Genomic DNA, 23913 nt, shown 5'->3' on the forward strand with positions numbered 1-23913 from the left:
TCAAGAAAAATAGTTGATTCGGCCGTTTTACTGGATGTAAGCTCGGAGCTGCTTCAAGTTTTATACGAGGCAGAAAACAGATGTAGCCCATGTAACTAAATAGGTTGATTTTATTCCACAAGGGCCTGGCTGAGGGCAACAAACTGTACCAAGCCCGACCGTGCGTACGGGGCTGCTGCGGGTTTGGTTGTAGATGCTCTTACAACTCTCCCTCCGCGCGCGAAAAAAAGCGAGTAATACTACACTTACGAAAGAACTTAACATAATGTTATGTGATCAGACAGTTGCAGATTTTGATTGGTGTTAAGACAAAAATGCTACACCTACATACACTTACGTTCCCACTTTACGTAAACTTCCTAACTAATCTCTTCACCCCCTGATTTCAACTGGGTGGGCCTCCCTCCTCTAATTTCGCCCAACAAAAAGATGCCACCTGGCCTATTACGTTAATTACGTAAGACTAATTAGGCTGGTTGTAATGGAAAGTATCATATACTAGTATCATGCATATGATACTAGTCTATGATACTACATTCCTAATGCATAGTATTATATATTAGTATCATGTAGTATTTTATTTATTGTCATGTATGACACAAAGTAACATAACATTTAATATAATACGGTATCATGATATGATATTACATCCTCTCTTTCTTCATTTAATGCTATGACACATCATTAAAATTGACTACTTGGCGTGCAAGATACTAACTATGATACTACCATTACGACCAGCCTTACATAGATTGCTGGTGTTAAGAGGAGGCAGGGACCACCCCCATTGAAAATCAGGTGGGCAGAGAATTAGGAAAGGAAGGTTTACGCACTCGCAGTCTCTTCGTAGTCCCTCGTAGGTGTAGGATTATTGAAAAGAGGGCAAAGAAGCCCAATTCATCAACAAGCAAATGCGCGCGGGCGCGGCCATGTCGGCGGACCCCCAGCTCCTTGCGGCGGCTGTGGAGGCCGCGATCGCCTCGCGCTCCCCACGGCTCGGCCGTGCCGCGCACGCGCGCGCGCTCAGGCTGCTATCGCCGGGCATCCCGCCCTTCATCTGCGCGCACCTTGTCAACCTCTATTCCAAGCTCGACCTCCCCGCGGCCGCCGCCTCCGCCCTCGCCTCCGACCCCAGCCCCACCGTCGTGTCATTCACGGCCTTCATCTCCGGCGCCGCGCAGCACGCGCGCCCGCTCCCCGCCCTCTCCGCCTTCGCCGCCATGCTCCGCCTCGGCCTCCGCCCCAACGACTTCACCTTCCCCTCCGCGTTCAAGGCCGCCGCCTCCGCGCCCCCTCGCTCCGCCGCCGGCCCGCAGATACACGCGCTCGCCATTAGGTTCGGCTACCTCCCCGCCGACGCCTTCGTCTCGTGCGCCGCGCTGGACATGTACTTCAAGACCGGCCGCCTCGGCCTGGCCCGCCGCCTGTTCGAGGAAATGCCTAACAGAAACGTGGTGGCGTGGAACGCGGTGATGACCAACGCCGTGCTCGCCGGCCGGCCCCTCGAGACGGTCCAAGCTTACTTTGGGCTCCGGGAGGCTGGTGGGATGCCGAATGTCGTCTCGGTCTGTGCGTTCTTCAACGCGTGCGCCGGGGCGATGCTCCTGTTGCCTGGGGCCCAATTCCATGGGTTCGTGGTGAAGTGCGGTTTTGACATGGATGTCTCGGTGTCGAATGCGATGGTTGATTTCTATGGGAAGTGCCGATGCGCGGAGAAGGCAAAGATGGTGTTTGATGCGATGAGAGTCAGGAACAGTGTATCATGGTGTTCCATGGTTGTTGCATATGCACAGAACGGGGCAGAGGAGGATGCTTTTGCTGTGTACCTGGGTGCGAGGAGGGCGGGGGAAGAGCCGACTGACTTCATGGTCTCCAGTGTGCTCACTACATGCGCAGGCCTGCTAGGCCTTGACCTTGGGCGTGCTCTGCATGCAGTTGCTGTTCGCTCTTGCATCGATGCAAACATCTTTGTTGCAAGTGCATTGGTTGACATGTATGGCAAGTGCGGGGGTGTTGAAGATGCTCACCATGTCTTTGTCGATATGCCACAGCGGAATCTTGTCACATGGAATGCGATGATTGGAGGGCATGCTAACATCGGTGATGCTATAAACGCACTTGCAGTGTTCAGTGATATGATAGCGAGTGGAGAGACAGCACCTAACTACATCACACTTGTAAATGTGATCACAGCCTGCAGTAGAGGAGGTTTGACCAAGGAAGGCTATGAGCTGTTTGAGACAATGAGGGAGAGGTTTGGGATAGAACCACGGACTGAGCACTATGCTTGCGTGGTTGACTTGCTTGGGCGTGCAGGAATGGAAGAGCGAGCTTATGAGATTATACAGAGGATGCCAATGAGACCTTCCATTTCTCTCTGGGGAGCACTACTTGGGGCATGCAAGATGCATGGGAAGACAGAGCTGGGAAGGATTGCAGCTGAGAAGTTGTTTGAACTTGACCCTCAGGACTCTGGCAATCACGTGCTGCTCTCAAACATGCTTGCATCAGCTGGCAGGTAAAATTAACTACCTTACTCATACTGAATTTCTCTTACGGGTTCGTGGTGATATTTACCCTTTGGGAAATACTGCCATATATCAATGCCTGAAAGAGTTCGCCTCAAAATTAACAATCCCACATATCAGTGTGAAGTGTCGTAACTTGTCAGTAGATCGCATGTATTCTTCATGGCATTAACTCTAGAACACATTGAACTATCTTTTCTTATCTCTTGGCCTATTCGAGCATCCACGATGTGTATGCATGCCGCTAAGCTCTCTCTGTCTCTATCTCCTCTTGGAGGCAGCCTCTATACACTGCAGACTGCTGCCTCTAACCAAAAAACGCTAGCATCGCCTCCTAGCTTGCAAGCTGCCATCATCAACTAAAATAACAGAGCTGGCCCTGTTCGGTTGCTGGGTGTGGACATCTGCAACGTTCTCATGTTAACCGAAGCACTATGTTTTGGAAATAACAAAACAATATTTTAATACCTTTTTAAACATTTCATGAGATATCTGCCAGATTATGACATTCTTTGGAACTTAATTTAGCCGTAGAATCAATGCATTAACACACAATTCATACTGTTGATTTTATGTGTCTTCTGAACTTGTCCAGGTGGGCAGAAGCAACTTATGTGAGGAAGGAGATGAAAGATGTCGGAATCAAGAAAGACCCAGGGTGTAGCTGGATCACTTGGAAAAATGGTGTGCATGTTTTCCATGCCAAGGACACCAAACATGAGATGAATAGCGAGATCCGGGCATTACTGGCCAAGCTTAAAAAACAAATGCAAGCTTCTGGGTACATGCCAGACACACAATATTCACTTTATGATCTTGAGGAAGAAGAGAAAGAATCAGAGGTGTTTCAACATAGTGAGAAGCTTGCCCTGGCCTATGGACTCATTCACATTCCGCCTGGTGTACCTATAAGGATCACAAAGAACTTGAGAATATGTGTGGATTGTCACCGAGCTTTCAAGTTTATATCTGGTATTGTTGATAGGGAGATAATTGTGAGGGACAATAATAGGTTTCATCACTTCAAACAATATGAATGTTCATGCAAGGATTACTGGTGAAAACTCTGTCCATGTGATACAGAAAAGGTATGCAACATCAGTTCCTGTAGGATAGTTGCATGAGATTATAAATTATTTCTCCAGAAGGATGATGTTTTAGCTCACTTCTTTATGTATTGTATATTACTCCCTTTGTTTGAACTTTCAAAGAAAATATAGAGATCAATTGAGGAATAGATCTCAGTGTTACTACAAATATCCAGCATAACTACAGTAGAAAACCCTCAAGTTACCAATGCATGTTTTTGTGTTACTATTATAGTTGCAGCATCGAGAGAACTACTTGGACAAATTCTTCAAACAGCAGGTAATTATTATGTTTCTTGTTCAAAAACAAGGACAAGCGCTCCTTTTCTCAATTTGAAAACTAATGTTCACCTATATTGGTGGTTCATTAAAAATGGCACCTACTGTATTAAAGGATGACATCAACTTTGTTGTGATTCCATTTTGTTGATCCACTTTTGTTGTCTGAATATGGTTGTGAAGTACCTCTCTCCCTTGCTTTATCTGATGAAAATGGCCTATAAATGAGTTTTTCTCTGATTTGGTTTACTGTAACTAATTTATGAAGCAGGAAGAAACAGCGGAGAAGATCAAGAGCTGGGTGAGGATGGCCACGAACAACCTCATCGGCTCCATCATCTCTGCCGACACCGACCTCGACCTCGTGCTTGTCCATGCAGTCTACTTCAAGGCCAAGTGGTGTGGTGCAGTATGTTCGAGACACATTGGATGAGGTTGGGCACGTTCGCTGGCTGGATGCCGCCGCGTTTGATGCACAGGTCATGTGGAAGCTCATGTATGACGCGCACCCATGAACGGGTTCAAGGTGCTGCGGCCGGCGAGGCTTCATCTGACGCGAACAACACACATCACACCCAAGACGGCAGCCGCCAACTGTTGGGCTGCCCAAATTCAAGGTAAACTTGAAATGGGACCTCCATCTGCTTGGGCTCACGCTACCGTTCTTGCCAGAGTCAGACGACCTGCCGAGCATGTGCCAATGTGCAAGGACCACGACAGGCAGCCGACATTCCTGAGAAAGAGGGTGCACCAAGCAGTCGTCAATGTGGACGAAGAAGGAACTGAGGCGGCCACGATCATATTTGGATCATACAATGTGCTGGGAAGACACCAAGCAATGAGTTCGTCTCCGACCATCCCTTCACTTTCTTCATGATGGAGTTGAGGGTGCTTGTGTTTGCCAGCAGGATCGAGATTTTAGAAACTTCAGGCATTGGCTATCTGCTTCTTTTACTTTTGCATCTAGCTGTCTCGATGTTTTCAGAACAATCAAGCAAAACCAGAATGCAAATATTTCAGTTCCATGTATTTTTACAATCAATCGTGGGATATGGTACTCCCTTCGTAAAGAAATATAAGAGCGTTTAGATAACTACTACTCCCTCCATCCCGAAAAACATGTCGTGGGCGTAGTTCATTGGTAATTTTGCAAAAAAAACCTCGTGGTTTCAAAAGCGTTTCAAACAAGTCCCTCCGCCCCGTCTTCTTCCTCTGCCCGTCGCCTGCCCATCGCCAGGGGCCGGCGCCGCCCAGCTGCGTGATTCGCCAGGGGCCGGCGAGCCCAGCTGAGCTCCTCCTCCGTAGCCAAGTACCTGCTCTCGCCGCCTTCGCCAATTACCTCCTCTGCCGCCGCAGCCCAGACCTGCGCCGCCGTGGTCTCCTCCTGCTGCCTGCGGGCTTCGCCGGAATCTCCTGCCACGTCTTCCTCGAGGCCGCGCGCTTCCCTCTTGGAGCCCCCGCGCATCCTCCTCAAGCTCGTGTGCGTCCACCCTCGTGCTCCCGCGCATTCTCCTGGAGCTCCCGCGTGTGCGCCGCCGCGATCCCCTACTGGCGTCACGGGAACTTGCCTCCACAATCCGGTGGACCAGGAGCTCGCCGGTGGAGATCTGCCCGTGCTGCTGCTGCTGCTCCTTCTCCCCCGCCCGTGCTGCTGCTCCTCCTCTGACCCTGCCCGTGCTGCTTCTCCTCTGATCCTGCCCGTGCTGCTATTGCTGCTACTCCTCTGCACTCTGTAGAAGGTACAGTACTTACTCGTCAGAGTAGTGTTGATTTACTATTACTGAGCATGATTAATTCAGAGATCAGATGATGCTAATTCAGATGATGCCAATTCAGAGTGAAACTGTAAAATTCAGAGGATGCAAATTGTTGTAGCACTAGCAGCATTCATAAAACAGTCCAGGTTAAAACTTCGTAGCACTAGCAAATTCAGTTGATGCCAATTCAGGTTTGTAGCACTAGCAGCATTCATAAATCAGTCCAGGTTAAAACTTTGTAGCACTAGCAAATTCAGATGATGTCAATTCAGGTTTGTAGCACTAGCAGCATTCATAAAACAGTAGCCTCATTCCGTACATGTGAAACATGTTAAAACTTTCAAAATTGTCCAGTATCACCCGGTTAGCTGGTTAAAACCATCATCAGGTTTTGGACAACCATGGGACAAAGGGACAACTGGATTTGCGGTGCCATTGGGTACAAGGGCAGTTTGTTGAGGTGCCCGCGGAGTCGCCGATGCTCCGAGCAAGTCATCCAGCGGCTGAAAAGAAAGTACACACACTTATTAATTACTGTAATCGTAGCTGCTCGGGTGTTCGAGTAAATGGGTAGTATGGTTTTGTGCAGAGCAACTGTTGCCAGCCACAAGAAGAAGCCAATTAGACAAACTTCCATAGCTTATGATGTTGCTCTGTTTAACTGAAGCACTAAACTGACTAGAACTGCAGTACTAGCTTTGAGTGAAAAGAGAACAGTGGAGGTCATATATTATGTCAACAAAATAAATACAGAGGAGGTCGTACTGGGTGCCTAAATGAGCATTTAGCATTCGCACTGTTGCCATTGAACCAATACCAGCAACCCCTAAGGGTCTCCTTGTCACTACTGTTTTATTCATTATGATTCATGTTATCAAAAGTAAATACCAGTTTCATAGTGAATGCTAGCTCCAAAGTAACCAAGGCAATTAAGTTTAACTCTTAAAATACCCTACTGATGTCTATTTCTCACTACCAAGCTCTACTTAGGAAAACAATAAAAGCATAACAAGCCAAGTCAATAAAAGGGCAAAAATAACCGTGAATCTGCAAGTTGGAAGCCATGGCCTTGCAATTGCCATCAAGCAAGTGGATGAAGTGGCTTGCCCTGTTTTAAATGGAGGGTCACAAAACTCCTGGTCTTCACCTCCTGAATTATTTCTCTCTGGAAATAATTTTTCAAAGGATTTTCAATAAAGAGAAAAATAACAAAACTCTATCTAGAACATCTAGGTAGGTCAAATAAAACCCAAACTTGGAAATTAAATAAAAATAATAATGCAAAAAGAATCAATTGATTTGGACTTATAGTTTAGGAGATATTCATGGTCAAGGTTGGGATTCTCACTGTAAGTTGGTTATCTTGGTTTGCATGTACCCCTCATTAGGAACATGAGGAGTACTTGACCAAGAGTTGCTGCTGGTGGTTATTAGGAACATGGAGTACATGTATGGAAATGAATCATTTATGGAGTACTATGAAAACATGTGTTGTTGCAAATTTGAAGAAAAATGATGTTGTTGATCTTAGAATACTCTTTTTGTGTGTGTATATTCTTGTTATGGTACCATGGTGTACTCATCTTTTGTCATTGATGGCAGGAACACATGAATATGGATTTGAACTTGATGCCTCAAGAGGAAGAACATGAAACCATTGATTTGAACTTGATGCCTCAAGAGGAAGACGATGAAGGTATTAATTTGAATTGGATCCCTGAAAAGGAGGAACCTCAAGTGGCAGAGAATGTAGCTATGGATTTGAACTTGATGCCTCAAGAGGAAGACGATGAAGATATGAATTGGATGCCTCAAGAAGATGAAGGGAAAGAGGATGAAGCTCAAGAGGAAGAGGATGAAGTTATGAATTGGATACTTCAAGAGAAGAGAAGAGAATTGTCACATAAGGAGAGGCATGGTGTTTACTTTGCCTTGCTGGTAATCGAGCTCAGAGATGGGTCTGTTCAACCAGATGACAAGCTGCTAGTCTCAAACCTGTTAGACATAAGTGTACGATATGTTGAAAGAATCTGGGAAGAGGCTAAAAAGCAAATTGCCGATGGCAAAGAAGTAGATGTCTCAAGCAAGAAGCCAGGAAGATCTGGCCGAAAGAGAAAGGAGCTGGATCTAGAGAGGACCTCAACAATCCCACTGAATAAAAGAAGAACAATTCGATCTCTGGCACGGTCTCTAGGTGTGGCCCGATCGACCCTACATAAGAGGTTCCAGTTGAATGAGCTCAACCGCATCACAAGCACCGTGAAGCCTCACCTCAAGCTAGAGAACAAGCTTGCGAGATTGAAATTTTGTATGTCCATGGTCGATGAAAATTCGATCTCAACTTCTCGGGCTATGTTAAAACCAATGACGAATATGGTTCACATCGATGAGAAGTGGTTTGACATGACGAGAGTGAAGAATAGTTACTATGTACTTCCAGGAGAACCTGAACCGAAGCGCACCGTGTCAAACACTCACAACATTGGGAAGGTAATGTTCCTAACGGCTGTTGCCAGGCCTCGATATAACAATGAGGGGGAGCTAACATTCGATGGGAAGATCGGCATTTGGGCATTCGTCGAAGAGACTGAGGCGAAGCGGACAAGTCAGAACGGAAAAAAGGGAACAAAAGTGTTGACATCAGTGAAAGTAACCAGGCCAGTGTGCAGAGATTATCTAATCAATAAGGTTATCCCGGCAATTTAGGATAAGTGGCCTGACGATGATGAGGGAGCAACAATATTCATCCAACAGGATAACGCAAAGCCTCATGTCCTTCCCAATGATGTAGCTTTCCGAGAAGCTGTGGAACAAACTGATCTCGACATCCGATTGCTACAACAACCCCCAAATAGCCCTGAGTTAAATTGTTTGGACCTCTGCTTCCATAACTCTCTCCAGTCTCTAACTGACTGCAGGTCACCTACAAATATCCAGGAACTGGTACAGGGTGTGGAAGAGGAATTCGAGAACTACGATCCCGACAAGTTGCACAGAAGCTTTATCACATTAGAAGCAGTTATGTTTGAAGTTATGAAAGACAAGGGAGGAAATCAATATAAGTTGCCCCACTTGCACAAGGATCGCGTTCAGAATGCTGGAATGGAAATAACCGGTGTATATTGCGACAGTCGGGTAGTTGTTGATACTAGGGCCCTTATAGAAGAAATGGAAATTGCAATAGGAAAAGAAAATGAAAGGAAAGAATTAGCTAGAGAAGGGAAAATAAAGAAAAGTAAAGGGAAGGGAAGGGAAGAAGTGGCCAGAGAAAGGAAAAGAATGTAGTCAAAAGGGGGCAAAGAGGCCCTTATGTCATGTAGTCAGGTGCTCCTTATGTATGTCTTGTGTGTAATCTTGTGTCAAGAGGGGACAAAGATGCCCTTATGTCATGTCCTTATGTATACCTTGTCTAATCCTTGTATATCAACTCCTTGTTGGAATTTATTGGAATTATCTGGGTGATTTGGATTAATTGAATTATCTGGGTTATTTGAATTAATTTGGGTTATTTGGATTTATTTGAATGTTTTGAATTGATTTGCATTAATTTTAGTTATTTGAACTAATTTGGGTTAGTGGACTGAAAATTTTGCTTGACAACTACAACAACTAATGAGGCAAGCAAGGCCTTTGCTAATCCCATATCATCACTAGATGATATGGTCTATTTAGTTAAGAGGATGACAAGAAATAAAAGGACAGTGGATGACAAGAAATCGCTTCTATTTAGTTAAGAGGTCCATTTAATGCTATCAAGGACACTTCCAGTTTTTCTTTAGTTTCATCAAAGGTTCATCAATACAGATGCTAAAATCTAGCATATCTCATGGAATGGATCAGCTAAAAGCCTAAAATAAGAAGTCTAGATAGGAACACTTAAAGACCATCTCCAGAATAGTCACACAATAATTTGCAAGAAATAATACTGTCTATACTTTACTAAATAAAATGACTTACATAACAAACAGATATACGGTAAATAAACGAGCAGTGGAGCAATTGAAAAGATAGGTTATTGCTACCGTCAAATTTGTTTCAAACAGTTTTTTGTCAACTTGTGAGTAGGAAAATGGCTCCAGAAAATTCAGTTAACTGAGACTACAGTGAATATTCAGTTTTCTATCAATTTAAATGGATCCATCCAATATTTGTAGTCCAAGTTTAAATGGGCTGCAGTCATGTCCAAGTTTAACTGAATTGATGGAGTCGAGCCTTGAGTATATTTTAGCCTTCATTGCACGCAGGGATCAATATTTTAGTGGCTTTTGAATGAACAGTTGCATGATCAGAATTCTGAAGGGAAATATGCAGTGATGGTGCTTACACTGGCTGGACTGAAGAGTGTGCGGCCTAATCCATGGTACAGGCCCAAGACATCCTAAGCCTGAAAAGATGAGTTCACCGTCAGTCATTCAGTGAGACCCAAGAACACCACAAACTTCTCTTCACTCACTGAAGTACACTGTGTGTGTGGATTGATCATCAGATAAGCATATGCATTTTCTCATTACTGTTGATACTATTGCGGCATCACTGAAACAGTACTAAAGAACGGGTTAATGATTGAATTGTCACCTTGCGCTCGGGGTCGGCGTACAAGCTATCCACAGGAAATGGCAGTTGCAATGCAATCATCCCAGATAACTGTCAGCTCCATGCTCAGAAAAGAAGCAGAACAATTGCAAAGTGACATTGGGATGGTCTGATCAAACTGAATCTCATCAAGACAACCACATCTGCAAACAGTCTACCACCTCCTCCCTCAATTGGAACATTGCACGAACTCAACAAAGCCCACTTGGTTGCCGTTGGCATAGTCTTCTTGGAGTACTAGCAGAAGTGAAATTCAGTGGTACATCTCACATTCAGTGAAGTGGTTCAGAAACTAGTGGTTCAGTAAACATAGAGTAGTGGAGAAAATTCAGTAAACATGGAGTAAATTCAGTAAACATAGAGTAGAGAAGAGAGGTTCAGACCCAGGCAGTAGGACCTGGAGATGATCTGCAGTAGTGGAGAAAACATGTAGCCGCCACCGCTGCTGCCAAGTGAGCAGGCGCGACCCACTTGTGCCGTGGACAGCCCAGCCGCGGTGTCGCAGGCACGGGTCTTCCACCAGAGAAACAGCAAAGAAGACGCCGCCGCGATCGTATTCCTTGTGGAGCTATCGTCGTCGTCTTCCAGGCTCGCAAATCGACGGCCTTTAGCTTGCCGTCGTCGTTGGGCTCGTCGGCGTTTAGCTTGCTGCATCTCCTGTCGTCGTCGGGCTTGTCGGCCTCGTCGCCCTTTAGGTTGTTGGTGGTGGTCCGGATCCAGTGCCTCCGGGCTCGCCGATGCCGGTTCCGACGCAGCCGGAGCAGAGCACGGCGGTAGCTGGGGAAATCGAAGGTTTTTTTGAGGAAGGGGGAAGCTTGGGGAGGCAGGCGAGCGGCAGCTGCGGTGGCGGAGCAGGAGGCAGCTGCGGCGGGGGAGCGGGGGAGCAGGGCAGCTGCGTTGGGGGGGGGGGAGCAGGGCAGCTGCAGCGGCGGTGAGCAGCGCAGCTGCAGCTTCTGTCTGGAGGAGGAGGACGAGGGAGCGCGGGTTTGGTCGGGAGAAACCAGAGGTTTTTTTTTGCAAATTTGCCCTCACGACATGTTTTTCGGGACGGAGGGAGTACTTTAGTGATCTAGACGCTCTTATATTTCTTTACAAAGGAAGTACTTCGGAATTTTGATGAAAAGATCAGCGGCATATATCTGTAAAATAATGCACTATGTAGTAGCAAACTCCAGAAATATAAACTCGCAAACCAAATCAATTTCAGAAAGTCAAGTAATTACTTTAGCACAGGAACACAACACTTTATAAGCACTTCACAGGCGCAAAATCAACAAGCATAATCAAGGGACTGCAAAATAATTAGGCCAGCTAACCACCACTACTGTGGTATAAGCAATGCAATAACTTAAACAGTAGGGATACCTACAGACATCAAGTGGGGACTAGACCAACATAATCCTCAGAACTATCTTCTATCCTAATTAACACAGCGATGATTGCGACAACGGTCATGATCATGCTCAAAAGACAACCGAATATTGTCTTATACTTCCTGGTCTTCCCGCTGCTTCTTTTCACACAAACATCTAGCTCCTTGAACTCAACCTCAGAGGATTCTTCGCGGGTTGTATCCGCAACTTCAGTACTAGACAGGCCTGATTTATCTTCATTGCAGACAATCTCAGTGGTGCCGTTAGCCCTAGGCCTAACAACAGCAGTTTCAATCTCTTTGTCCCCCTCTTCAGTCTTGCTCTCAGAATGCTCAGATTGCATATCCTCAGATGACTCCGTTAGTTCCTTGTGTTCCTGATCTGATGGTGGTGATGATGATGACGATGACGATGATGATGATGAGCAGTTCAGCTTCATAATTGATTTTTCCTTGTGGCGATCAGAGTCAAAGTCATACGAACTCTGGAGGGATCGGAGAAGCTTTCTCGGCGTCGTGTATAGCTTCACATCATCAATGCTGATTGGCCTTTCAGAGGCCTAGAACAACAATAAATAACAGAGTCAGTTAACAGATCAACTGATGAACACTTTATATATTTTTCGAATCAAAACTAGAGCAGTATAGGCATTTCGTTATGTGAACGCACCTGCGGACTGGGGGTCTCATCTCTTGACAAGGTGTTGTTGGGGCTAGCTGAAACAAACCCTGTGAATGTACCAGTGCACTCAAAATCGGCATCGGTTACTTCGCTGTCACAAACCTCCCCCAGGTCATCTTCAAGGCACTTGCCGTTTGAGCAGAACCTAATGAACAAGCCATCCTTGAGAGAAACATCCACACCATCGTTGCTCCATAACCTCCTGTTCGCGCGCCGACTCTGATCGAAATTGCAAGAGGACTGCCCGATCGAGATGGGCGATTCGGTGAGCGTGCTACTGCCATACATGATGGTTGAGTCTACCACCTGTGATTCAGGGGACTGGAACTGAACCGGTGAAGCAGACATGGTGGAGCTTGCAGGGCTGCTGCCCTTGACATTCCAGAGGCTCCTGCATGGGCTTTTCTCTCTTCTCCTTTGGAAGTTGGAGCCTACCATCGGGCTGGTGGTGACCTCGTGCCTCGACCCCTTCTGCGCAGCAATGTTCTTGGCAGTCTGTGAGGTCTCAAACGCGGCGCCTCGGACGAACGGCATGCGGTCGTTCTGGCATTGCTCCATGACATCCACCACCTTGCCAAGCTCCGAGGATATGCTCCTGGGGTCGACAAACTTCATGAAGAAATTGATCATCTGGATCGCCGAGAGCCGCTTCTGGGAGCTGCTCTCCGCGGCGTCGCCGTCAAGGACCTGCAGGGCAGACCGCACAAGGGACCTCGCATACGCCTCTGCAATCAGGCCATTGTGCTTGACAAGCGCCATTGCCAGGCCCATGTGAGCATTGGACCGGGTCGACCTGTCGTGCATCGCCCCGGCGACCTTCAGGCAGACCTCGTTGACGGCCTCACCGGACGCAAACCTCCAGTTGCTCGACTCGACGAGCGCCTTGAGGCAGAGCGCGGCGCCCGACGCGGCGCCGTCCTGGTCGCTCATGAGCGCGCCGCAGAGGGGCTTGCAGAGGGAGGCGATGATGCGCGCCTTCTCCTCGGGCGCCGAGGGGTCGATGCCGTACCGCGCTATGGCCGGCACCACCTTGGAGCACGCCTGGTGCAGGGGGAAGGAGCCGCCGCTCGAGGACAGCGTGCGCGTGATGGTGGACATGATGTTGCCGATCTGCGGCACGATGTTCCGGCCGTGGACCCTGGCGAGCACCTCGTAGAGCGAGATGGTGAACTCGCCGGAGGGCAGGCCGGGGGGCTTGTTGTCGGAGACCTCGGCGAGGAAGTGGGGGATGGACTTGGAGTCGAGCTGCTTGGCGTAGGACTTGAGCGTCTTCATGGCGTTCCGGCGGCTGTCGGCGTCTTTGTCCAGGTTCTCCAGCTCCTGCCGGAGCAGCGGGCTCAGGCTCCGGCCCATTGGGTTGGTGGTTCTCGCCTTCTCGGGACAGGAAAATGCGGCAGCTTCCGGCGGCGCGCTGGTCCTGTGATTCAAACCCAAGATTCAGGCGAAAAACTTGCATCTTTCCCTCATATATCTAGCATAATTAAACAGATGTGATGGCAAATTGGCCCTAGCATCCATCAAGCATACTATACTCCTACAAGATTACGGTGTATCGGAATTTAGTAGTCCATAAAGTAGTGCCATAAATACCAAATCATGAAATGAATGTCAGATTTTCAGAAACAAGAAACATTCTTTGCAGGGGGACTCATTGTTCCGCCCCACTTCCGCATGGCCACATCAGGAAGAAGCAATCCAATCGCAACTAAACTACACATCGCGCACTTTTCTCCCCCCCGAACCCCCCTCCCTTTCCAATCGAGAAACTACTGTAAGGAATCGATGCGTAACAAGACCAGCAAAGAGGGGAGCAGTATGCTCCAGCATTGAACTGACCTGGATCGAAGAACTTGCAAGGCCTCGCAATGAATCAGCAGAGAGCCAGAGACCCAAACCTCTCTCTCTCTCTCTCTCTCTCTCTCTCTCTCTCTCTCTCTCTCTCTCTCTCTCTCTCTCTCTCTCTCTCTCTCTCTCTCTCTCTCTCTCTCTCTCTCTCTCTCTCTTTGAAATTTGAACTGGGAGCGTGTCGCAGAAAACTATCTCTCTCTCTCTCTCTCAAGATTTGAACTGGGAGCGTGGGTCTCGAGTCTCGACAGATGCGGAGGCTAAAATGGGGAGGGGTGTTAAGATTGTGATTCCCCGTGCAGTGGTCAGCCTCCTACTTTTCTCACACTTGGTCTGTCAGACCCAGTGGAGGAGAAATCGGGAGTGCACCATCCGGTCCCATTTTTCAGTAACGGTGCTGGCCACAAGTGCAGGTGCGTCAACAGTTCAGCACTGGCCGTTTCGAACGGACGCTCCGCAGCACGCGCGGAAGGTGCGGGAATTTTGAAATTTGGGGGCGTGGAAATTACAGTCCTAGCCATGGCGGAGCCTATTGATTGACTGTGAGTGGACCGGGCTCACGGGCTCCAGCGTCGGAACTCGCGAGATGCGCCTGGCCCCGCGAGCGAGTGCACGTATGTTATTTTTTTCGTGTTTTCTCATTTCATTTTTTTGTAAGTTAACGCCATCGTTCAACCGGCGGATGTTTCTGCGCGCATCCACCTCCTCTGTGACAGTCGGATTTGATTTGGATCAAACGACTCAGACGCAATCTCTATCCTAGTACAGTTTTCACAACTAATTTTCATCAATAAAAGTATTCAAAAATCCAAGAAACGTTCACGAACTCAATATTTTTTGCGGATTTGAAAAAATGTTCATAAATTTAAAAAGCATGAATTCACAAATGTTCGTGAACTAAGCAATTATCAAAAAAATTCCCAGTATTTCAAAAAATATTCACGAACTAAAAAATGTTCGCCCATTTAAAAAATTGTTTACCAATTCAAAAACAATTGTCCACAGATTTGAAAAAAGTCACAGATTCAAAAACTGTTCGCCCATTTAAAAAATTATTTACAAACTCTGAAAAAAAGTATTTGCAGATTTGAAAAAAATGTCGCGGGTTCAAAAATGTTCATGAATTCATCAAAAAAATTACAAACTTGAAAATATATTTGTGAATTCAAAAATTGATCACGGGGTTTAAAAAGTGTCCATGGATTTAAAAATGTATGTGAATACATTTTTTTGTGAATTCAAAAAAATTCATTATTCAATAAATGTTCGCGAATTTGAACATGACTGTGAATCCAAAAAAATGTGAATTCAAAAAATGTTCAAGTGAACGACTTTTGAAATTTGGAAACGTTATATGAAATTGCTAACAAAGTTTGAAAATTATGAACATATTTTTGAAGTTGTGAACATTTTTTTAAGACGTGAACAATTTTTATAAACCTGATGATATTCTGAAAAAGCAAACAATTTTATGGAATTTTGAACTAAATTTCAAGGTTCTGAAAATTTTCTGAAAATGTGTTTTTTAAAATCTCAAACATTTTTAGTAAATGAACAATTTATGATATTCGAATAAATTTTTATATTTATGAATTAAGAAAAGAAAAAAGAACGTGGGAAAAAAATCAGGAAGAAAATCAAAATGCCAGGAAAGAAAAAGAACAAGTTCATGAATCTTCTAGAAGGTTCCCAAAATTGGACAGACCCTTCAAAAAGGTTCCTTTTTTTAGCATACCTTCAAAAAGGTTCCTAAATCGGCCACACGCTCGCTTTGCTCGATCTATGATGAGGCCGCCCCATCTTCCTACGGTTATGGGTGATCCTTAGCATTTGTGGGCGTCAAACTCCGATCCTGATTTTGAATCAGACCGATGACCGGCCTGTCTTTTTTTGAACCTTTTTACCAATCTATTGATGCAAAAGGCCAAAAACAACCCAGGTCGAAAAGCACGCGGGCCGGCCGACACATGTGTCGTGTCGTCCCGTGTCAGACATCTTATGTTCATTTCGCTTAATAGAACTACAGTTCTCTCTGTGTGTGCGCGCACGTTTGAACTGCTCGCTTGAGCTGTTGCATGAACTGCCTCAAAAAAAAAAGCTGTTGCATGAACTCGTGTTGGTTTCATTGTGGTAATGGAGCCACGGAGAGCCTCCCTGTTATCCTAAAAGAGAGAAGAAATGGTACGTCCGCATCGATAAGATTTCATAGCAAATAGATGCCGCCGTGCTCAATACGCACAAAAGTCTTGTTTCAAAAAAAAAAACGCACAGAAGCAGAGCTGATATCGGTAGGGCTCCGGCCGGCCTGCCGGCCGAGACGGAGACGTGGATAGGGATCGTGCGAGCGCGTGGAGCAGCCGGTTCGGTGTCGCTGTAACGATGATGCGTTATCCTAACAGAACACAAGTTGGGACTTGGGACATAATTTTTTTTTTTTTTGACAATTCATGCCGTGTGCGTCCAAGAAGGCCATTCTCATCTACACAAGTGCAGACGACGCACGCGTGCAACATAACGAGCTCGTCGATCTGAAGGATCAGCCCGGCTGGTGCCGCTGTATGGGCCAGTTCTTTTCGGCGATTCTTCCAGAATCAACCCCCTCCCCAGCTTCTTTCAGAATCGCCACTTCATATTTTTTTTACAATCCTATCTAGTTAAGGTCTAATTAATTAGGATTGTAAAAAAACATATGGAGTGGTTATTCTGGAAGAAGCTGAGGAGGGGAACGATTTTGGTAGAATCGCCCAAAAGAACTGACCCTATATTGCGAGCGCAAAATGTCATCTCTGACGTCTTCTGACCGAGATCCTCTCCTGGTCCGGTCCAGGCGGCCTGGACCTGTGTACGACGGCGAGATCTGTTCGGCGCGCTGCCGAAACAGTGTGCGCGACACCTTGTCGCCGAACGTGCTTTGCCTGTGGTGTGCCGAGCGAAGGTCGCCACCGCTCTGAGATTTCCATCCTCGTACGTTGGTGTCAGACTGTCAGTGTCACCCCGCGAGAGCGATGACGATCTCAGTTGGCTCCTCTGTCATATACACTAGTAGGATCGTAATTCACAAGACGTCAATTTTCTTGTTGTCTTGGTCGGAAGTTTCGAGCCATGCCCCCACAAGATGCTCAACACCCACCACGTATATTTCCGCGGAAGACGATCCAAAGAAGGAATGCACGCATCGTCATGCTAGACCTCATATATCTTGTGGCAATATGCTATCACGCCGGTTCATAGACAAAGCATAAATCAAAGGTGCTCTTGAGTTAACTGGACAACATAAACGCATGCGAGTAAGTTGCCGAAAGATGACACAGGTATGCATGAATACAGTGGCATAACACGGCCTAGGACGTCTAAGCTCCACGAGAACACCAACGAAAGGGGAAACGACGCAAAGTGTGGCCACAGTTGTTCGAGATGGACAAGGGTTTTCACCCGAAACCCTGGTACGGAGAGACGAACCAACGATGTCCTCAAAAGAAGAGCGGTAGCCGCGGGTGTCACCACCGTGGTCGCCAAAACGCGGAGTTTTCACTCAGCAGCTCACAAGTGCGACCATGAGACACCCAGAACAACCGCGATGAGCACAAACCCCTAGACCCGGATCTCGGTGTTGCCGCTACCAACGACAGAGGGCAAGCATGAGCCACCCGCGGCTACACCCCTAATTGCCCAAATGACCAAGAGGCATAGCCACCACTGTTATCATGATGACTATCTTAGAGCTAAAAATGCGGATCACTTTGCTGCCAGCAATCAGGAAGCTGGTTAGTTGATGGGCAATGTTAGCTGGTTATCCCACATATATACATTGCTTTTGGAAGGGATATGGACGCCCTTTGCTTTTATGGTCATGTTGTAATTACCAACACGAGACAACATAACAACTATATGTTACCCTGTGTCCGTTTGATAGTTAGCAACATGAGACAACTAAAATTACTAGCTGACCATGCTACAACTTTTTAGTATGTTAGATGACAAGCACCACTATAGTAGGCCATGTACTCCCTTCGTCCAATAATATAAGATGTTTTTGCAAGCTATATTAGCTTGCAAAAACATCTTGTATTATGGGACGAAGAGAGTAGATACATGGTAGTTGTGGTGAGTTCTAGTTTTAAAATTGTTTTCTTGTCTCATGGAAATTGTTTTCTCCTTCATACCATATGTTCGCTCTGACCTAGTGTCTCCTCATCGCAAGTGATAGATCTATCCTCCTACCACCTCCACAATGCATGCCATAAGGAGATCGGAAAATCCTTGCGATGTCTCGATCTGTCGTGCTAGCTGAGGCCACTATACTTTCATCACTTTGTGGATCGTACCATGGTCCGCTAGCTGGTGCCAACACAATACACTGCTAGGAACTGATCAATGTATTTTACTTTTTTGTCACTCAAGTCTGAAGTAATATGATCTATACACAAAAATGTTACCACCAACTTTGAGTGGATTATACAATCTATTAGTCTAACTATGTAATACACTTTTTTGCGGGGAAACTATGCAGTGCACTTGCAAATATAGGACGATGGTTTATCAAATTGGTTGATGCCTTTGGTTATTTACTCTTCATATTAGCTTTGTCTAAAGTCAAACTTCATAATCTTTGACCAAGTTGGTAGAAACAAATATAAAAATATACACCACCAAATCAATATTATTAGATATCATCATTGAATATATTTTGACATCGTATAGATTTGTATTGTAGATGTTCATAGTGTTTTCTATAAACATGATTAAACTTTATGAACTTTGACCTCAATCAAAGCTAATATGTCAAATATTTATCATTGCTATCTCTATAATATCAATGCATGCTATGTAAATCGAAATTGCCAGTGAGGGATAATTTTGGCTCTAGAGGGCATATGCCCCCGAATGAACAATAAGTTCAGAATAAATAGTTAAAGAAAACTGATTTCTCTTTTAGATGTTCATGGTAGTGTAGCAAGCGTGTTTGATAACTTTTATACGAAATTGGACAACAATGCTTTGTCGGTGAAAAATTATTAAGTGTAACATTTAGGGTTTAATTTACTTTTAATTTTTGCACGGGTCAAAATGCTAAGGCTTTCATTCCACCTAAAATTTTGCATGTAACATTAGAATGTGACCATATACACATCTAATTTTAATGGATAATTTCGACATTTTAAAAAATAAAGCATTTTGGTGTCCATGGGACCGAATTGGATTTACCTTTAATCTTTTTTATTTTTGCGGGAATCTGAATGTTCTATCTTATGTGTGTTATTTTTTTTCTTATTTGCTCCTCATGTCTAAATGGTGGATCTGCACCTTACAATGATCCTGGCCATCGCGCTATTTGTGAGTGCCTACGTCTGTACTGTGTTTAGAAAAAAAATGCTTATCTATAGTTAGCTGCAATGGGCAGACAATACTCACAGCTTTTGAATTTGTTGGTATGTTCCCGCGACAAAAAAAATTGAATTTGATCGTATGTGCGCCAGCGCGAGCAGTACACTTGTGTTCTCCGTTCAAGTAATTAACCTCCTTATATAAGACCGGCCTTAGAGTCACTCCACTACACTGCCTCAGCTGAAGCTGAACACGCGGCTCCCCGCCATGGAGCAATGGGCGTACTACCTCTGCCTCTTCTTGGCTCTCCTCCTCCCTCTCCTGCTCCTCAACCTCAGGCTCAACACCAAGCGTCCCGGCGTGCGTCTGCCACCAGGCCCATGGCGGCTGCCGGTCATCGGCAGCCTGCACCACCTCGCCGGTAACCCGCTCGTGCACCGTGTCATGGCCGACCTCGCGGGCCGGCTGGACGCGCCGCTCATGTACCTCAAGCTCGGGGAGGTGCCGGTCGTGGTGGCCACGTCCCCGGAGGCCGCCCGCGAGATCATGCGGACGCACGACGTCGTCTTTGCGACACGGCCTTGGAGCCCCACCATGAAGATCATGAACTCCGAAGGGGAAGGGCTGGTATTCGCACGCTACGGCACCCCGTGGCGGCAGCTCCGCAAGATCTGCATCCTGGAGCTTCTCAGCGCGCGCCGCGTGCAGTCGTTCCGCCACATCAGGGAGGACGAGGTCGGCCGCCTCGTGGCCGCCGTCGCGGGGGTGCCGCCTGGGGAGCCAGTGAACTTGAGCGAGCGGATCGCCGTGCTCATCACCGACTCGGCGGTGCGCGCCATGATCGGGGACAGGTTCAAGAGGCGGGAGGAGTTCTTGCAGACGCTCGAGGAAGGGGTCAAGCTCGCCACCGGGTTCAACCTTGGCGACTTCTTCCCATCGTCGTGGCTCGCCAACTTCATCAGCGGCACGGCACGGCTGGCGGAGGAGAACCACCGCAAGAGCTACGAGCTCATGGAGTACGCGATCAAGCAACACGAGGAGCAGAGGGCCGCCGCCTCGGCGAACGGCGACGTGGAGGAAGGAGAGGACCTAGTGGGCGCGCTCTTGAGGATCCGCAAGGAAGGTGGCCTCGACGTGCCTCTTACCATGGGAATGGTCAAAGGAGTCATACTTGTAAGTGCACTAGCTCCTTAATTTGTTTCAGAATACTTTGTCCTCTACTATGTGTTATACTTACTTAAAACATGTACTCCCTCCGTTTCAAAATAGATGACCCAATTTTATACTAACTTTGTATTAAAATTAATAGTATAAAGTTGAGTCATCTATTTTGAAACGGAGGGAGTATTAAAACAAACTAATTATACTACGTTTTAAAAGTACATTTGGTGATAGATTTGGTATTATGGATGTGATGTTGTCAATGTTGAAATTATTTCTAAATTTATATCAAAACAAAAAGTTTGGACAACATAGATTCAAAAAGGTCAAACATTTTGAAACGAGAGAGTAGTTAGCAACACAGTAGGTATCTTAATTTGTTTTTTTTTCTTCTTTGATTCAATCTGAATTCAAGAAATGGCATATGTTATATTCGCTATTATTCTAGGATTTGCTACTTGATGTCTCGCTTTTTTAAGGGCAGACAAATCCTTGAATGCCAAGAAGAACTTGCAATTTCTAAATTGTGTAAATTGACATACTGTAGGATTTATTTGGCGCTGGGAGCGAGACATCAGCTACCACGCTTCAATGGGCCATGTCAGAGCTCATGAGGAACCCAAATGTAATGCGGAAAGTACAAGCTAAAGTACGCGGAAACCTCCAAGAAAAGCATAAAGTGACCGAGGATGACTTGACCGATCTCAAGTACCTCAAACTCGTCATCAAGGAGACAATGAGGTTGCATCCAGCCGCACCATTGCTTCTCCCTAGGGAGGCCAGTGAGCCTTGCAAAATCCTCGGGTACGATGTACCCAAAGGTACCACGGTGTTGGTGAATGCGTGGGCGATTGGCAGAGACCCAAGGCACTGGGAAGACTCCGAGGAGTTCAAACCAGAAAGGTTCGATTCTGGCACGATTGACTTCAAAGGCACAGACTTTGAATACATACCGTTTGGGGCGGACCGGAGGATGTGCCCTGGAATGACGTTTGCTCAAGCCAACATGGAGATCGTGCTCGCCGCACTGGTCTACCACTTCGATTGGGAGCTCCCGAATGGGGCGAAGCCTGATGGGTTGGACATGACAGAGAAGATGGGAGTAACTGTTCGGCGGAAGAACGATCTGCATCTATACCCTGTGGTCCGCGTGCCTCCGATTTGATTTGCACTTGCATTAATATGCGAAGACAAAAATGAATTCTCATCTACTATGCCTTCTATATATGTGCCTTTCTCGAACGCGGAGGCTGTGTGAAGAAGTATTGTTAATTACGTCACTACCAATTAAGAGTCAAGTTATGTGTGTCATGAGTGTGTGTGATTCCTATATTCATGTCTACTAGGAAGGCTCATCACACTACAGAAATCTGAGTAAATACTTTGCTTATAAAGCATATACATCACTTCATCATAAAATTAGACGCTCAGGATATCTTGTAGACTTGTACCACTGACCACTCCATGCCATATTTATATCATATTAGATGTATCTAATTAGGGGGTAGGACGGATCGGGTGTTCGGCTCTGTTTGAGGGGAAGTGAAGACGGAAGACAATTTAGTGGCGGCAGGAGAGATTTGTGAGGATGAGTATCCTCCGGTTACATCTTTTGATTCAGCGTGATCGGGTGGACCATGATCTAGAGTTGTAAAGGGGGATGCGCATGTTGGAGGCCATCGTGGCCATTCCTCAGCAGCGCAAGGGGAATTCTGCATCACCGAAGTGGGATCTGGTGGTCATGAACCTGGAGGTTGCCAGCCGTGCGATGGCGGATGACTTGTCATGGATCGCCTGCTTTCAAGCACATCCTTTGCAGCTTTAAAGTGAACTTTTGCTAGTTTCTATCAACCAATTCATTTTTCTATTCATTGGATTCGACACTCATACTTATGTAAAAGGCTATGATAGTTTCAATACACCTGTGGTTTATCAGGTATGTATGTGGCAAAATGTGCAAGGATGTTTGTTCTAGTGTTTTTGAACTTTAGATAAATTTAAAAGTTTTGCTCGCTTAGTATGAACATTTATGTGGTACATAGTGGGTATTGTGTCATCGGTTTCGTATTTTGAGATTAGTCCTTCTATTTGTAGTTGACCCCTTTTGTAATAAAGGAAACTTTGCAACCTTTTAAATTGTAATATTTGGTGCTTTACGATATCTGTAAATATTGTTTGTGCTCATATTCGTCGAAAAACTGTTCGAAACAACAAAGTGTTAGCAATTCAGCAAACAATTTCAGTCTAAGTACATTACAAGCATTTCAGCATACAACTTATACCATAATAACCTCATACTACAATCTCAAAAAGGAATTGAACGGCAAATTCTATACGCAGCAGATTCGGTGGTCCATAGTTTTCCAAAATCTTGATTCTCGAGAATCCTGGGCGAAAGAACTGGCCCTTAGAGAGGTAGATGTATCCTTGAATAGTATCGGCAAGGTCAACATTCAAGCGCGTGAGCGGTCAATTTGGTATCGATGTACATTGTTTTTTTCCTTTTATGAGAATCTTGATCGCTGTACATTGTTTTTTTAGCATCAGTACAGACACAAGCGCTCATATACACGCGCATACACTCACCCCTATGAACGCACACACACACACATCTTACCCCTATGAGCACCTCCGAGAGACTGAGCCGGCATATCATCTTGAGATTTACGAAGTCACCGTAGGCGCCTTGTCGTCGACGGGAACGTCTCCTCCCACTGAAAGCGCATCGCCGGAAATTCTGAAATAAATTCAGGAATAATGCGAGCACCAGGATTTGAACCCTGATGAGTTGGGGATACCACTATCCACCTAACCAACTCAACCACAGGTTGATTCGCATCGCTGTACATTGTTGTCCTAAGTACTAACAGCAGTTCAATTAAAAAAAGTACTAACATCAGTCGGGAAAATGCATGCCGTGTGCGCCCATGAATGTGGGTGCAGCAGCAACATTTTATGTGGCGGCCGAAGCAAAATCTCATCCCCGGAATCCTCGAAGGCTCGGACTGAGGCCTTCGCCTACATCTGTATTAAACTGATGTGCTAGCCAAATTTCTCAAAAGTACAAAAGCAACATATTTTAATACCCCCCCTCACGTCTGTGCTGTGGACGTATAGGAAGACCTTAGATCTGGGATCGAGATTAGATCGCAACTATTTTTTTTATTAAATAATGCGTTGGCCTGGATTTGATCCCAAGGCCTTGTGACTCTGATACCATATTAAACTGATGCGCTAGTCAAGTTTCTCAAAAGTACAAACTGATGAAAAAGGCTAGACAACG

The 23913-nt window shown here is 45.9% G+C and overlaps 3 protein-coding genes and 1 long non-coding RNA gene across 9 annotated transcripts; 2 read left to right on the top strand and 2 right to left on the bottom strand.

The window, feature by feature from the left end:
- Nucleotides 1–856: 856 nt before the first annotated feature.
- LOC123132442 (pentatricopeptide repeat-containing protein At4g14850) lies at nt 857–4891 on the top strand. 3 transcript variants are annotated; one of them, XM_044552231.1, is made up of 3 exons: nt 857–2518; nt 3124–3616; nt 4164–4891. In XM_044552231.1, the coding sequence occupies exons 1-2, from the start codon at nt 912–914 to the stop codon at nt 3587–3589; spliced, it is 2073 nt and encodes a 690-aa protein (XP_044408166.1). In that variant the 5' UTR covers nt 857–911; the 3' UTR covers nt 3590–3616; nt 4164–4891. The 3 variants fall into 3 exon arrangements, with proteins under 3 accessions (XP_044408166.1, XP_044408167.1, XP_044408168.1); XM_044552232.1 differs by having other exon boundaries at nt 4167–4891; XM_044552233.1 differs by lacking the exon at nt 4164–4891 and having other exon boundaries at nt 3124–3617.
- A 3-nt stretch (nt 4892–4894) lies between these two features.
- On the bottom strand, nt 4895–11167 carry LOC123132443 (uncharacterized). 4 transcript variants are annotated; one of them, XR_006464708.1, is made up of 6 exons: nt 10643–11167; nt 10228–10482; nt 9977–10036; nt 6693–6817; nt 5972–6155; nt 4895–5625 (listed from the first exon to the last, which is right to left on the bottom strand). It is a non-coding gene; the product is annotated as an uncharacterized lncRNA (long non-coding RNA). The 4 variants fall into 4 exon arrangements; XR_006464707.1 differs by having other exon boundaries at nt 10228–10537; XR_006464706.1 differs by having other exon boundaries at nt 10629–11166.
- A 252-nt stretch (nt 11168–11419) lies between these two features.
- LOC123132444 (protein SINE1) lies at nt 11420–14365 on the bottom strand. The gene is made up of 3 exons (XM_044552235.1): nt 14136–14365; nt 12288–13716; nt 11420–12177 (listed from the first exon to the last, which is right to left on the bottom strand). The coding sequence occupies exons 2-3, from the start codon at nt 13650–13652 to the stop codon at nt 11620–11622; spliced, it is 1923 nt and encodes a 640-aa protein (XP_044408170.1). The 5' UTR covers nt 13653–13716; nt 14136–14365; the 3' UTR covers nt 11420–11619.
- A 5371-nt stretch (nt 14366–19736) lies between these two features.
- Nucleotides 19737–21795, top strand: LOC123130450 (desmethyl-deoxy-podophyllotoxin synthase-like). The gene is made up of 2 exons (XM_044550344.1): nt 19737–20642; nt 21178–21795. The coding sequence occupies exons 1-2, from the start codon at nt 19737–19739 to the stop codon at nt 21793–21795; spliced, it is 1524 nt and encodes a 507-aa protein (XP_044406279.1).
- The last annotated feature ends 2118 nt before the right edge of the window (nt 21796–23913 follow it).

This window comes from Triticum aestivum, chromosome 6A (genome assembly GCF_018294505.1).
Source record: "Triticum aestivum cultivar Chinese Spring chromosome 6A, IWGSC CS RefSeq v2.1, whole genome shotgun sequence".
NCBI classification, from domain to species: Eukaryota; Viridiplantae; Streptophyta; class Magnoliopsida; order Poales; family Poaceae; genus Triticum; species Triticum aestivum.